The sequence below is a fragment of the Copadichromis virginalis genome, linkage group LG16 (assembly GCF_057382275.1).
Source record: "Copadichromis virginalis isolate Kocher_CV1m ecotype Utaka linkage group LG16, C_Virginalis_male_GT1.1, whole genome shotgun sequence".
In the NCBI taxonomy this organism is placed as follows: domain Eukaryota; kingdom Metazoa; phylum Chordata; class Actinopteri; order Cichliformes; family Cichlidae; genus Copadichromis; species Copadichromis virginalis.
The window spans coordinates 2,916,335-2,931,224 of record NC_140633.1 but is presented as its reverse complement, the minus strand read 5'-3'; the positions used below and the strand labels follow the sequence as shown (position 1 = coordinate 2,931,224).

The window sequence follows — 14,890 nt, the reverse complement described above, 5'->3', positions numbered from 1 at the left end:
GAGGGACCTGAAATCTCAGACCATCTGACACCAACAACGATGCCTGAGCTGCTGCCGTTTGTTGATTAGATATTTGTTTACATGTTGTCATGGTAGCGAGTTTTAAAATGACCTCCGAGCTGTGAGGGAGCTTTTGAAAGGAGAGCGAGGCTAATAATCATCATGTCGCCTCACCGCGCTGCTGAGTGTTGTGAACTAATGACTCTGAGTGTGCTTCCTGTGCTGTTAGCAGAGCTGCAGACGACTCTGGCACCATCACAACGATGCACATAGAACCAGAGTAAACAGAAAGCATCCTTCACCACACTCTGGGGTAAACGTGTGTGGATCACAGGAAGCCTGGCTCGCATCAGTCTGACTCACAGCTGTGCCCGATGCCTCGTATTTAACCTTCACTGTAGTAAATGATGCTAACTCACAGCTGAAACATGGCTGGTTTCCATGTTAGACAAACTGGGAGACTCCCAGTATACACGTCTGTCATATGAAGGCAGCATTGTGGGAGAGCCTCACTACAGAACCAGCGTTAGACTCTGACACACACACACACACAGTGTAAAATCATTCACACTGATCTCATCGTCAGCACGATCCTCTTTGGCAGAAATGTTAGAGGCAAAGTTAAGAGAGGAAGTGAGGAAGAGACATCCCGAAAACATGACTCGAACAAATCTGCTCAAAGATCCTGGATTTGAGACGGAAGCATCACCTCTGTTTGCTTTGAATCAGCTTTGACTCTAGACTTTAGTAATACCGTTTGCATTTGTCCATGATCAAACCCATCAAACTGGAAGCTCTTGTATAGGGTGAACTATTTAAGCTACCCTAGCCCAGGGACCCCTTACTGGGGATAAAGACTTTCCTAGGACCACCCGCCCCGCTGATAAAACTCTTCAATCATCGTTCTGATGGAAGCCAAACTCGAGGTAACTGTTTCTAATTTTAGCTGGTTTGGTTTTTGCATTGCTTGATTAAAATATTTGTCCAGTGTCCTAATTGGCTCAACCCTGGATGATGCACAAGCTATGACTCGCGGACCGCTGGAGGTCCGGGGACCGCAGTTTCAGATGTGCATCTTCTCTGGACCGACCCGGCCCTGACTGAAATATCTCAAGAAAAAGTGAACTGTGCTTGTAAGTGTGGTAATTAGACAGCGCTGTGCGTTTGAAGCTGTTGAGGGAGCCTTTTAGTGTGAGTGCACCATCAGCAAGCACCACAGAGGAACGAGTCCCACCCGGATTTACTCACTGCTGCGTTTCTCTGGACCTGATTTATAGCTTCGCTTCACAGAAACCCAACAAACCCAACAAGCAGGCCTAAAAATACCGTCCTCTGTGAGTGTGCGTGTGCGTGTGTGTGTGTGTTTGATGTCCTGATATAGAGCCGTGGGAACGAGCCACATTGAATGCACTGGAGCTGGAGGGGTCTGTAAAGGCTTTTCTGTTGTTGCTCTGTTATGGCAGCAGACCAGTTGTTGCGCTGCCACAGTTGGAACTGGCCAGTACAGATGCAGCATTTTGCTCAAGGGCACTAAGACAGCAGCTGTTGGTGAAGTCATGAAGGACTGGAACCCTCTGTCTCCTCTTCCCTCCTTTTGAACTCGTCTCCTCTCATCGCTCTCTTCATTTCATTTCTTTTTCTCCTTTTTTCACTTTCAGTTTCCTTTTGTCATTCCCCTGTTTACTCACCTCCTCTTCACTCATTTCCTTGTCTCCTTCCTCCTTGCCTCATTTCCACTTATCTCTTCTCACTTTGTGTCGTTCTCCACTTGTTCCCTTTCTCTCTGCCTCTCCTGTATCCTTCTGGTGTCCTCACCTTTTTCCCTCCTTCTCCTTTCCTTTCGTCTCTTTAGTCCTAGTGTGCTTATGAGTTTGTTAAGAGCACTCAGACTCTGCATTGTTGCTGCATAGTGCAATTCAATCACAGAAAACTGGAGGGCAAGCAGACGTCCAGAAGGAGCCTGACATTCGCTGTCTGAGGCCGCCCTGGTGCGTCCTAGAGGGAGATGGGCCTTTGTATCCTCAGACATACAAGCCTGAACACTGGCTCTACAGTTTCAGGTCTGGGAGGGGCTGTCTATGTTAGCGTTAGGAAGTCATCTTTCTGCTCTCGTCTGTTATTTAACGCTGTGGGCGAGAGGTTTAGGCCCCTCCCGTCTGTAATGATTTGTAGTGTTTGCCAGCTGGTTACAGGGCGTGGCGTCGTTGGAGTTTGCTGGAAACAAGATAAAAGCTCTCAGAGGTCGTTGTGCTGTCCGTCTCATCTCACAGCATCTTTTGTCTAAATGTCCAAAAAATTAAAAAATGTCAGTTTTATTGCGGCCAAAGACGTGCAGTAGGATTCAGCGCTGAACGCAAAGCCAACATGGCTGACCTCAGCTCGCTAATATGCTGAATGATCCGATGCAGCTTTTTGCTTTCTGTCTTCATGAAGACACTTTGTTGGTCTGCGTTGTGCTGAGAGCCAGAAGGTCGATACAGACTAGTGGACTCTAGCTAGCATTAGCTTTGAAATAGCAACTCTCTGTGAGTAAGTACAGTTATAATAAGAACGGGCACAGTTCCTCGTTAGAGACAACTCAGGGTGAGCAGCGTTCTCAGCACCAGTGTGCTTAGACACCTGCCTGCATGCTGAGCTGTGCATGCATCGTGTAACAGCGCAACGTTCACACTGTAGTGACGTCCTGCTCATGTGAGGGCGCTGTCGTCTCTACAGGATATCGAGAAACACTGTCTCACTCCCTCTAAATTGTAACAGACAAGTGGGAGAGGATGGGGGAGCGAGGGAGGAGGGGGACAATAAACGAGGGAGAGACATGAAGAAGGGAGGATGGGGGATGATTGCATGGTTTCATTGTGACACAGGAGGAGTGTGGCTACAGCAGCACAGTAATTACTGTTTACTTTGGACACACTCACAGACACACACACACTTACAGCCCATCACAATGAGTTGCTGTCTCAGCTGTTTGACTCAGAGCTGTTTTTAAGGCTCCACCTGAAGGTGCACTTGACAGCATGCCGATGCTGGAGGGTGGAGAGAGTACAGCCAAGCTGGACGCTGACATCGTGCTCTCTCATCTTTTTACACGACACTTACATGTAGCCGTGCAGTGCAGTCATACCTCCTTCATGATGTGATGACAGATATTTAAAAAAGTAAAGGCACCAGCCGTTTGCTGTTTTAAATCAGTCCCAGTCTCCTACTGTACTGGTGCACAGCAGGACACTGGTGTTTTGATTTTGGCGTTTTTAAAGCCAGATTTTGTGATGTCACTTTGAATCTGCTGACTCACTGGCTAACAACTGGTCAGAAGCAAGAACCGAAGCAACGATGACTAAAATGTACAAAACGAACTGAAAACAAGTGAGATAAGCCCAGGCTACGCCTGCAAGCCCCTCTGAGACCCCACGGCCTTACCTGACATCATGTCACACGTCAGGTGTTTCCATCTCAGTTCAGACTGATCTGTGAGAGAATAATGATCACTGTCTCAGGATAAAGAGTCATAGGATCGAGAAATGTCAGCACATTTCTGGAGTGAGAAACTTGAGGGACAAATATGTTTGCCACCGAAATACTCGAGGGGAAAAATATCAGGTTTTTATTGTTTCTATCAGCCGACACAGGAAAAGAGCCACAGAGTAATGAAGACAAAAGCACCAGCATGAGCAGGAATGGCAACGACGCCGTTGACTCGCCAATGGACTCTGAATCAGGCTTCACACGGACCCTCTGGTCACCATTTCTTTATTATTATCTTTATTCATATATGTATTTACTCAGTGGTTTCCTTTTGCTTTTTACAAACTGTCACGATCGGGCGAATTACACACAGTAGTTCGGCGTGCCCGTGTGGCGGGCTGGCTAGGGTTGGAACAGACACGCAGTTATTCTAGTAACGATCAGTGCACGAAGCGTGGCTTCAGAACTGGCGTTACAGACGGAGAGCGAGTGGAGCCGGGATGAGAAAAAGGATCGAAGGGAAAAACACTCACGGTTGCTGAATCAGGCGGAGACTGACATCGGCAAAATTTCGGAGCTCCTGACATGAAGAGAACAATGTCTGAGCGGCGAACAGGTGGGTGGCGTCTCTCTTTTAAACCCGGCCCCGTGATCAGCTGATCACCGGCTGACACAAACGGTGCTGCCAGAACGAGCCATAGTGGGCGACCAGTAGCCTGACACAGCTCCTCAGCCTGCTGCTCCTGGTGTGAAGCTAAGCTAACATCCAGCAGGGACGTGCTCGTGTCCGCTGATCCCAGAATGAGTTTGGAGACTCTCCGGAAAGAGGCCGACACACATGGTGGTCAAATAAGTGCTTTGTACATGCAACTGTTCTCTACTAGCATTGTAAAGATGAACATGAAGCACGGTGACAGTCTGCCTGGTATCTTTGTAACTAATATTCTAATTGGTGTGACGCCGTTGACTCACCAGTGGACCCTGAATCAGTTTTTGAGTGTCAGAGAAAAATAATTGTAACAGCACATTTAAGACTTTTGATATTGATTCCAGGCTTATTTTTAGACGAATGAACTCTTTGTGCAGAAATACCTGATGATTCATCCTTAAAACTATCCTGACGCAGTTTCAATGTACGGCAACAGCGTTGTGTGACAGTGTGGTCTTACGTCTTCTTCCTCCATTTAAAATATGTGGTGCAGTGACCAGATGTCAGAGCATCAGATAAGCTGAACCCAAGCTGAGTCAGACCTGATGAGAGGAGACTGTCCAACCTTTGGCTGCATGGAAACAGCAGATTGTTGCAGAAGAGTCCAGCTGTGAGAGCTTTCACAGCGCTCCTCTGGTCCCTCAGCAGCCCCAAACCACACACACACACACACACACACACACACACTTGTCTAAATGACAGACCTTGCTAACCACAGGGATCTAATTGTAGCAGCGCTCCTCATACCCGTGTGTGTGTGTGTGTGTGTGTGTGTGTGTGTGTGTGTGTGTGTGTGTGTGTGTGTGTGTGTGTGTGTTGGTTGGCTATGTATCTCCATAAAGGGGGCAGAGTGGTGACGAGTAAGCAGCGCTCCAGGAATAGCATACTGTGCCCTGGGCAGCACTGTGGGGTTGTCTGGGTGGAGAGCTGGAGGAGCTGCTTATAGGAGGCCTGCAACACTGTCACTGTTGAGTACAACTCGATGAGCTGTATGTGCAGCTTCACTTCACAGCTAATCTTTACCAAAAGACAGTTTTTTCACATGTACTGGAAAAGAAAAGAACAGTGTGTAATATCAACTATGATGATTTCATTTACCTTCAGTGTGACGTTAGAAACGGCAGAGTCGAGATCCCTACAGTCAAAATAAGACTGTTTTCCTTTGCATTGATGTTCAATTTACAACAGTCGTCTCAAGGCGCTTTATGTTTGCGTGTGTTGATCTTCTCTGTGGCCTTCTGCCCTGCTATGAGCTGGTCTTAGAAGTGTGATGTAGGGAGAGAGTGACTCCTTCTGCATGCATACATGCCAGAGGTGGGGAGAACAGCTGAACAGCAGTTAGGGTGGCAGTGGGTTTCAAAGCAGCTTGTAGATGCAGTTTGAAGTTTCTCTTGCTGAAATATTCATGAGCTTCCCTGAATAAAATGTTGTCTGAGCATGTGTTGCTCTAAAATCTACTGATGCACCCCCCGTACTATCAGACCTCAGGCTGATGACAATCCCGACGGTCCCGCTCCTCTTTAGTCCGGAGGACACAGCATTCGTGTTTTTTTTTTCTGAAAAGAATTTTAAATTTTGATTTGTCTGACCTCAGAGCAGTTTTCTGCTTTTCTCTGGTCCACCTTAAACGAGCATTGGCCCTGATAAAAGGATTTCTGGATCAGGCTCTTCTTTGTATGACAGACATTTGACCTCCACTCATGGATGGCACGATGACCTGTGTTCACAGATGTCTGGAAGTCTGAGCCCATGCAATGATTCTATGATTGAATCATGTTTTAATGCAGTGCTGCCAGAAGGACCAAAGATCATCCACATCCAATATGGAGTTTAGGCCTCGTGTCTTCCACACAAAGATTTTTTCAGATTCGCCGCACTGAGCATATTATGTAGTCGATGAAACCCAGTCGTGCTGCTGACGTGTGACCAGTTACAGTTACATACAAAATGGTAAATGGCCTGTATAGCGTCTTACTAGTCCCTAAGGACCCCAAAGCGCTTTACACATTCAGTCATCCACCCATTCACACACACAGTCACACACTGGTGATGGCAGCTACATTGTAGCCACAGCCACCCTGGGGCGCACTGACAGAGGCGAGGCTGCCGGACACTGGCGCCACCGGGCCCTCTGACCACCACCAGTAGGCAACGGGTGAAGTGTCTCGCCCAAGGACACAACGACCGAGACTGTCTGAGCCGGGGCTCGAACCGGCAACCTTCCGATTACAAGACAAACTCCCAACTCTTGAGCCACGATCGAGACAAATGTTCCTGCAGCTCATTTCAGCACCACTTACTTTCCGTCCTTATGCTTCATTCCAAACTTTTTTTGAGCCGACTTCAAAATCATCATATTTTCAATGAAATAATAAAACATGTCAGTTTGAACATTTCCGCTGTTGTTTTATGAAATAAATGTGGGTTTTTGAGAGCTGCAAATCATTTCTTTCTATGTCTCTTTTCATTTTACACAACTTTCCAGTTTTTCCTGCATTGGGTTGATATCACATCATGTAGCCAGACAGTCTTTGACGTTAGCGGGTCCACCATGAGATGCTAGGTTAGTTGTATTCATGGTCTGAGGGCTTTCCCATATTCTGTATATGCTGTGTTAATATGGGTGTCGTGAGTGTCAGTGCAAATAAAACAAGGTATGATTATTTTAATGTGTCATGATACCTTTCTAATATTGGTACTGTGTTTTTATGCTAGCTATCTTCTGACTATTAGCTTCTGACATAAATGCTCATGTGATACTTGTGTAACTCTGGCGAATAAAAGCAATTATTTCTTAGAATACTCTTCAAAGTTAAGCGACTCATTCAGCTAAACTGTTGTCAGCAGTATTTTTATTTACCAAAGAAATGAGCTTGTAGTTGGAATTAGCCTGATGACTAAATCGATGTTTGGTTGCAGGTCATGGTTTTACTTTGATAAACCGTTGGAGCATTGGTTTCATTACAATAAGATGTGTTTGCTGCTGGTTGTCAGCAAAGTATTTAACAGCTGCTGCGTGTCTCTGATCTGTTTCTCAGTATATTTAAATAACTCTGAGAGACGTTAATCAAAGCAACGCTCCCTCGCTCTCTGTCTGGGGACACAGACAGTTAATCTCTCTTAACCTCTCCCCGGTATTTTCATTTCTGGCTTCGGACTCTTTAGTTCTGTGGAAACAAACCGCTCCAACTCTTCCTGTGAATAAGACTCAAAGGGGTCGAGAAATTAAACAGTTCTCTTTAAGTAATTTATAGAAAATGTTGTTTTTGACCACAATGTCAAACATATCAAGATGGGCACAACAGAGACTGAAGGTCAAAGGACCAAACAGTGTAACAGCTGACTGCAGTTCTTACTGGCTCACACTCGTCTTATAGCCTCATCATTTAAACTTTAGTCCATTTACTGGTTATCTGTAAGAGGGTCACTAACCATCATTTGGGCTTATTAAAGGCGTGCTGGGGCAGGGATTATTTCCTGAGACATTTTAATAATTCCAATCTGAGAGATTATCAGACTACAAATATATTCTGAGCAGCTTCTAATGTGCATTTGAATTGTTGGAAAATCCCAAAGGAAACGATGAACGTCTCAGGGACGTCAGAGTCCATTCTGTCTACTGAATCCAGCTGGACTCTTTGAAGCCGGATTCCTGCTGCCCGTCGATTTATTACACGTTAACCACTTGCACTGAATTTGCAGCTTTCACACAACAAGCTTCAGACAGGGTTTAAGAAGGGTGTAGTACACACTATTGACCACCAGATGGAGCACAGAGATCACAGGTGCAGCATTAATGAGCATGACTCTTCTTATCCTCAGATGGATCAGTTGTCAGATGAGGAGGTGGAGGTCAGAGAGGAGGAGGAGGAGGAGGACAGTGACAAGGAGGACCAGGACCTGGATAAGATGTTTGGTGCCTGGCTGGGAGAGCTGGACAAGCTGACACAGGTACACAGAGCATGAACAGTCCGTGCTTATCTGTGTTAGAAATGCAGCTGCATGTAAACACTCTCCTTTCTGCTTCGCCTGCCAATCCAGAGCCTGGATGACGGTCGCTCAGAACGGCCACCTCAGGAGAAGCCTCCGCTCAGACAGGAGACCAACATAGCCAACTTCTCCTACAGATTCTCCATGTATAACATCAACGGTCAGACATTTTATTTTTATTCTCCCTGTTTTCCTTTTTCCCCCACAGGACAATGCAGCCCACACCTTACTGTTTCCTTAGCAATTAAATAACAACCAAGTCCTAATCAGACGTACACACATCATCAGCAAGTGTGCGTCTGTAAAACGTTTCAGCAGCTCGCTCATCTGCATTTTAAAAGCATAATAAAAAAGTGCTTTTCTCTGTCGTATGTATTTGCCCTGATGTTTGGTGAAAGATAAACTCTGTCGGTACATTTTCAGTTACCATAAAGCGTGTTGTCATTCTAGTCTATAATGAACGACCTTCTGCGTACAGGTCGCTGACCTTTGTCTGTTCTTGTTCAGCCATGCCTGCTTCCTCCTCTTTGTTCCTGCCTCACATCCTTCTGTCTCTGCAGAGGCCTTGAATCAGAGGGAGAATGTGGATCTTGATGCTCTCATGGCCGACCTCTGCTCCATCGAACAGGAACTCAGCACCGTCAACGCCAAACCAAACAGCTCTGGTAGCATGGCCCGTCTGGGCATAACCGATACCAAGGTACGCACAATCGTCCCTCTTGTCGCTGGCTGTACGTTTACCGACTGCGCCTCTTACGCTAACGCTTTCTTTTTTCTCGTCTCTCCAGGTTCGCCAGAAGCCCCCAGCTGGGCGCAGCAGCAGGCAGCAGCCAGCAGGGGGCAGCAGCGGTGCTGCCGGCAGTGGTAGTAACAGTGTTAGCGGTGGGGGTGGCAGCAGTGGGGCGAGCAGCAGCAGCAGCAGCACCAGGGCGTCACCGGCCGGCACCATCAGAGCTCCTGCTGGGCAGCAGGGGAGACCAGCCCTGGCTTCTAACTTCAGTCTGGATGACATCACAGCCCAGCTGGAGAAGGTAACAGTAAAAAGTACACATTTGATTTTATTACAAAGAAGTGTTGGGACTCAACTCAACCCTAACTTGATGCAGAGAGAGTGAGGGGAGGGCAGCTGGAGGCTGAGCCCTGTTTCTCTGAGCTGTGGTCACGTTCTTCTGTTTGTTCCTGTCATAGTCGTATCACAGACATCACAGTGCAACAGTTTAACACACAAACTTCACAGCACAGATAAAGACGTGTGCAGCCTGCGACAGATGTAAGGCTGGTCTCTGTGGACTGTGTCAGCTTCCCAACATTTGGATGCTCGTGGCTGATGTGATGGACAGCTGTAGCTGCAGGCTGATGCAGCTTGTACCCGAGCTGCCAGCTTGGTTGTCTCCACTGTCACCTCGGTCACCTCGAGCTCCAAAAAAATAACATGGCTGTGGACATGTTGATGCTTCAGAACCCACAGGTGGCGTCACAGTGACCACATCCATCTTTCATGTTCGCTGTGCTGCCATGAACGTCATCTTTGCCACTCCCTTCATTCCCGTGGCCTTTAACACAGCTCAGGGTTCAGGTTCCAACCAGCACTTGGACCAGTTAAGGATGTTAGCGCTGTTTCCTCTTTAGCGTGATAAGCCAGACGTGTGACTGACCAGCAAATAAAGGCCTTTCCTGCTTTTCTGGGGGGGGGGGGTCGGTCTCCAAATGCTTCCTAGTTAGTTCTTTGCGTGTGCAGATGTTAGGCCTGAACATAAGACAGTCCTGGATACACACCTGGATGCCCTGAGGATACAATAAGATGTGACACAGCCCTGATATTAGTGGGTAAAACTTTAAGGGCGGATTCATCAAGCACCACCTGCATCACCTGTCAGTGATGACACATCCACAGCACCACCAAAGTGCTCCCTTCCTGCAGACGTACTCGGTCTGTCCTCTCATTTCTTCTGTTTGTGTCTCCTTCAGGCTTCGCTCAGTATGGACGAAGCTGCTCGTCAGACCTCCTCCCACTCTCTTAGCTCAGCCTCCTCCTTCGCATCCTCAGCCACGATGCGAAGGCCCGGATCCTCTCAGAGGCAGCATCGACGCACGGGATCGGTCGGCACGGTCAGCGAACACGAGGTGAGAGCAGAGCTTGTGCTTCATCACAACATCAGCGTTACAAAGGCAACAAAAGAAACGAGAAAGACAGAAGTAAAGCGGCAGCAGGAGGATGGAGTCAGCTCAGTGAACTGGTCATCGGTCTCAGATGTGAGCGCGATGGCTCTGCACTGTTCTGCAGGCTTTATAGGAGGAACTCGAGTCCCGTAGACTCGGTTTCTGTGTCCTGGCTGTGGTTACGTGGAGCCGTGTCATATAAAATAAAAGATATTTGTATGTTTAATGAAAGCAAAGCAACAGTTACACAGCGGTGCTGCTTACAGTGTCTGTCATCAAGAGTTCTGTTACACAGAGACTGTAGTTTGATGAGCGCACGTTTCATGGGTACCTAAACCTTTTTTATAGCAGACACATTCCCGGGACGGCCTTCGTTCTTCTTTTCAGTGTTTTGAATTAGAAACCACTGTGACTCTCAGTATTTAAATAGCCCATCAAGTCATTTACTTGTAGACTGATCTTTAGAGACGTTGATTCGTTTGCAGTGACCACAGTCTGTTTGAAATGCTCGCCATGGTTACTTGCAGGCTGGACTGGGTCTACCTCACACTGCAAAGCATGAGTAAACATAAGTGCTGACTTGTGCTCAGGGTTAGTGTTTAAAGACACTCTGAGACGAGCAGCTAGCAGCTTGTTAGTAGTTAAACAGCAAACTGCTGTCTGAGCACATCATCTCAGCGTTTTAAGCTCATTAGCGTATTATCTCTACGGGCTTGTCCAGCGTTTGTGTCCAGCTGGTCTGACGATGACAGGGCCTCTCTGCTCCTTCTTATGTCTTCTGGTTTGCCACTTTAGGCACGCTCGATTGTCCACTCGTCACGCTCCTCCATCACCTCAGCATCCGGAGTTTCCGTTAACTCGGCTTCTTCCATGGACTCGCTGGACAGCGTCCTGTGCGCTGACCCAGACAGCCAGCAAGTGACGCCCCCAGCAGAAGGAGCCGGTCGAGGTCATCCCAACACAGAGGTACACGGCTCTCTGTTTGTACGGTCCTGTGCTGCTGTAGCCGAACATAAGATACCTTACTGTAGATAATGTGATGACCAGTAAACTCACAAACAAGGAGGTCCTTTGGTTGGTTAGAGGTTAAAAGTACAGATATTCACTGCCTGGCATTACACCTGCACATCACACAGTAACTGCATTTACACGACACACACACACAATTAAAGAACATGCGGAGCGCTCAGGAAATCCAAACACAGCTAAGTTCTGTTCATTTAGTTTGCTCCTGCAGTTTTAGTGGCTTGAGGGTGAAAATACGCTCATAACGAATCATATGCACGATATTATTAATGGATGCATACATCACTCTAGTGTTGCAGCTGGAGATGAGTGTAAAACGTGTACACTGCAGTTTCAGAAGACTTCCAACAGCATGGACGTTTCCACAGACTGTATGTAAAAGATGGACATTATGACAATAACACCAATAGCCTTAAACATGGATTCTAGCAGCCCAGCAGGAGGCAGCATAAATGCAGTTGTCCTTACTTCATGTGTGACTTGGGTCAACAGTTCCAGGTGAGGTTACTAGTTTAAGGCCTCCTTATTGTTACTGCAGCCTCGTGTCTGTTCAGTAAACTCAGACTGACGATAAATGGATCAGAGACTGTTGTGTAGCTGTCAGTCTGATTCATGTTCTCCTTAAAGACAAAGAAAGCTGAAGCCCTGACAGCCACACAGTGTGGAAGTGTACACTATACAGCAGTGTGGGTGAGCACTGGGTGAACCCACACTGAAAATGATCATTGGCAGCTGCCGATGGTTCAGATGGGACAGGAGGCTGTGGTTCATGCTGCCTGCCAAAGTTTGACGACAGAGACGGTGCTCTCAGTGAAAAGGAGCCTTTAACCCCCAACGACCAACCAGCCGTCTTTTTCCATGAGACTCAAAGTGTTTGGGACCAACGATGCAACGTCACACTGTCTCCTCTCCAACAACACAACCTTGTCGGCTGTTTGTTACTGGTGTGTGTCGGGTTATGCTTTGTGCTGCTTCAGGCTTCGTCCTCGCCTCTTTTATAATCCACACTGCTCCAACAGAAAAGCTTCAGTGACGCGCACATGCCACCACAAATAACAGCTTCTTCTTCTTCCTTGCTGAGGAAGTTGAACCTCCAACCTTGTTAGTGCTGTCACCTTGTTTAACAAAAACCAAACACACCCTGTTACTGTGAGGAAACGGGGCTACTGCTCCAGTTTGTCTGAGAGAGCAGAGAAGAAACAATATTAGAATAATGGAAGAAGCAAGAGTGCGTCAGCATGTGAGAGTAAGACATGTTAGCAACACAAAACATCCAAATACTGAGAGGGCTGAGGAAGAAAGACACACAGAGGAGGAAGAGGAGAAGTGCTGTACTGTGTTTGCCGGAGCATTTCTCCCACAAGCTCATTAGAAAGTGGGACTCGTGCAGTCTAATCCCTGAGGCTCTCACTCTGACCGTGGGCAGCAGAAATAACCCCGTCGCTGGACTCAGTAAATTGAACTTTCTAGTTATGGCTGCTCTCGCGTGGACGCACAAAGGTTAGTCAGACATGAGCTCTGAGTTAGTGGGAGCCTGACTGTGGTTCAGTTCAGGACACGCCTGCCTGTTTTCTTTCACCACACAGCAGAAATATATTGATGTTGAATGTTTGAAAGTCCGATCGTAGAAACACAGTTAAGTCAGTATCTGGGCAGTGACACATCATCAGCTTTGATAGAAAACAGTGACCCTGTGATTGAAGCACACGAGCTGCAGGAATCGAACTTAAGCATGAATATAAGGCATGTTTCAATACTTGGATGAAATCCTTCAGTCTTTGTCTGGAACTCGTGAAAACAGTCACGTTGTGTTTCATCACGCTAACAGCAGCAGCTTTAAATGCTAACGTGTTTCAGTGCAGAAGATTTATATGTGGTGAAATTAAAAGCATCATTTTAACTAAGTGCATGACGTCACGTTACTTTAGATAAAACAATCAACTGTCAGCGTTTACCTGCTAGTCTATAGTGTAACGCATGGAGTTGTACTGAGACGCTAACAGTGTTGTAACTGGTGTGTATGACTACACAATCAGACACCTTTGGGTTCACCACGCACTCTGGTTAGATTACGCTGAGTTAGTAGTTGTGATTATTATTAGTCTGTTATCGTCTTGTAAACACACTGAGCTGCTCTAACGGCACCAACAGTGTCATAATTCCTGAGAGCTGTCCATTCAGAATATTTAACATCCCAGTCATGTTTCCAGCCTCGCCTGTCTACATGTGACAGGACACGCCTGATCTGGTTGTTTCTGGGTAGCAGCTCTTTTTGTCACACACGCTGTGGACGGGTCAGTTATGTGTGTCTGACCTAAATATTATTTTTAATCTGCGGCTGTCACGACAGACCTAATGCTTTCTATAAAATAGTTTCTAGATTGAAGCAAATGTGCAGTGATCAGATTATAAAGATGAGAAGAGAGAGGATGGGTTCGCATCATTTTAACATGACCCCAAAATAGCAGGTCAAAGAACCTGTGTCATAGTTGAAAGTGCCTCCTGGTGTGTGTTTGGTCAAAGAGTTCACACTCGGTGCAGTGGCTCTGCTCATGGACAGGAAGTCTCACCACGCCACAGACGTGTCTGCAGTTTCTTTCTTAGCTTTGCCTTTAAATTCGAGTAAAACTGTACATTTAGTGACTCAGTCGTAAACACTGTTTTACTGCACAGCTGCTGCGACTCACTGTACTCGTTTCTGTTTACATGATTTAGCCTTGATGTCACGTTTCCCACATTATTACCCAAACTGCAAACTAAACAGTTTGTCCTTGAATCCATTCAGCATGTTTGGCACCATTTTCCTCTCCTTGATGGAAAACTGCAACCAAAGCAACAGTCTCATTGTGCTCCTGTCTTTATTGTGGTCTTTAGAGAATATGTGCTGACATTTGCAGAGACACATAAAACCTGAAAGTCTCCACTGTGACACCGATTGCCTGACACTAAGTGCTCTTTGCCATCACCGTCGTGGTGCTGTGACACCACAGCGTGTCCATGTAAGAATACCCTGCTACATGCTCCATGTTCAATAAGAGGCACACTGGTTTGTATTAGCTAGTGTTGGAGCCCATTACTGGACGTCTGTGGGACTGCTGCTTGTGTTGCCTCCTGCTGACTCTGAGAGAATGCAGGTTTGATGTCATGCTTTCAAATCCAGAAATGACGACACAGACCTTTTACAGAGAGCCACAAAAATCAGCCCAAAGTCCTGAATTAACTGGTGTCTTTGCACTTGTAGTTTCCTGAGCTTTGTGGTCATGTGACTGTTTTGTAGTTTATTTTAAAAGCCCTCAAACTTCACCCAGGGTCCGTCCCACATGATGACATGATTTGTTAGTAGAGTCGGCTCAGTCTGGTCTCTGCAGACAGTTTCTACATACTGCTGCTGCTGAGCTGTACAGGGAGTGCAGAATTATTAGGCAAGTTGTATTTTTGAGGAACAATTTTATTATTGAACAACAACCATGTTCTCAATGAACCCAAAAAACTCGTTAATATCAAAGCTGAATGTTTCTGGAAGTAGTTTTTAGTTTGTTT

The 14,890-nt window shown here is 46.6% G+C and overlaps 2 protein-coding genes across 2 annotated transcripts in view; one reads left to right on the top strand and one right to left on the bottom strand.

Annotated features, from left to right (window-relative positions):
* Window positions 1-14,890, bottom strand: part of LOC146690065 (uncharacterized) — a 325,810-nt gene that overhangs the window by 199,327 nt on the left and 111,593 nt on the right. The gene's annotated exons all lie outside the window — the stretch shown is intronic.
* Window positions 1-14,890, top strand: part of raph1a (Ras association (RalGDS/AF-6) and pleckstrin homology domains 1a) — a 79,022-nt gene that overhangs the window by 40,933 nt on the left and 23,199 nt on the right. The window contains exons 3-8 of the mRNA XM_085434884.1: window positions 7,997-8,125; window positions 8,216-8,324; window positions 8,725-8,864; window positions 8,953-9,195; window positions 10,133-10,288; window positions 11,120-11,290. Coding sequence (XP_085291010.1) covers window positions 7,997-8,125; window positions 8,216-8,324; window positions 8,725-8,864; window positions 8,953-9,195; window positions 10,133-10,288; window positions 11,120-11,290 — 948 coding nt within the window. The remainder of the gene's footprint in view (window positions 1-7,996; window positions 8,126-8,215; window positions 8,325-8,724; window positions 8,865-8,952; window positions 9,196-10,132; window positions 10,289-11,119; window positions 11,291-14,890) is intronic.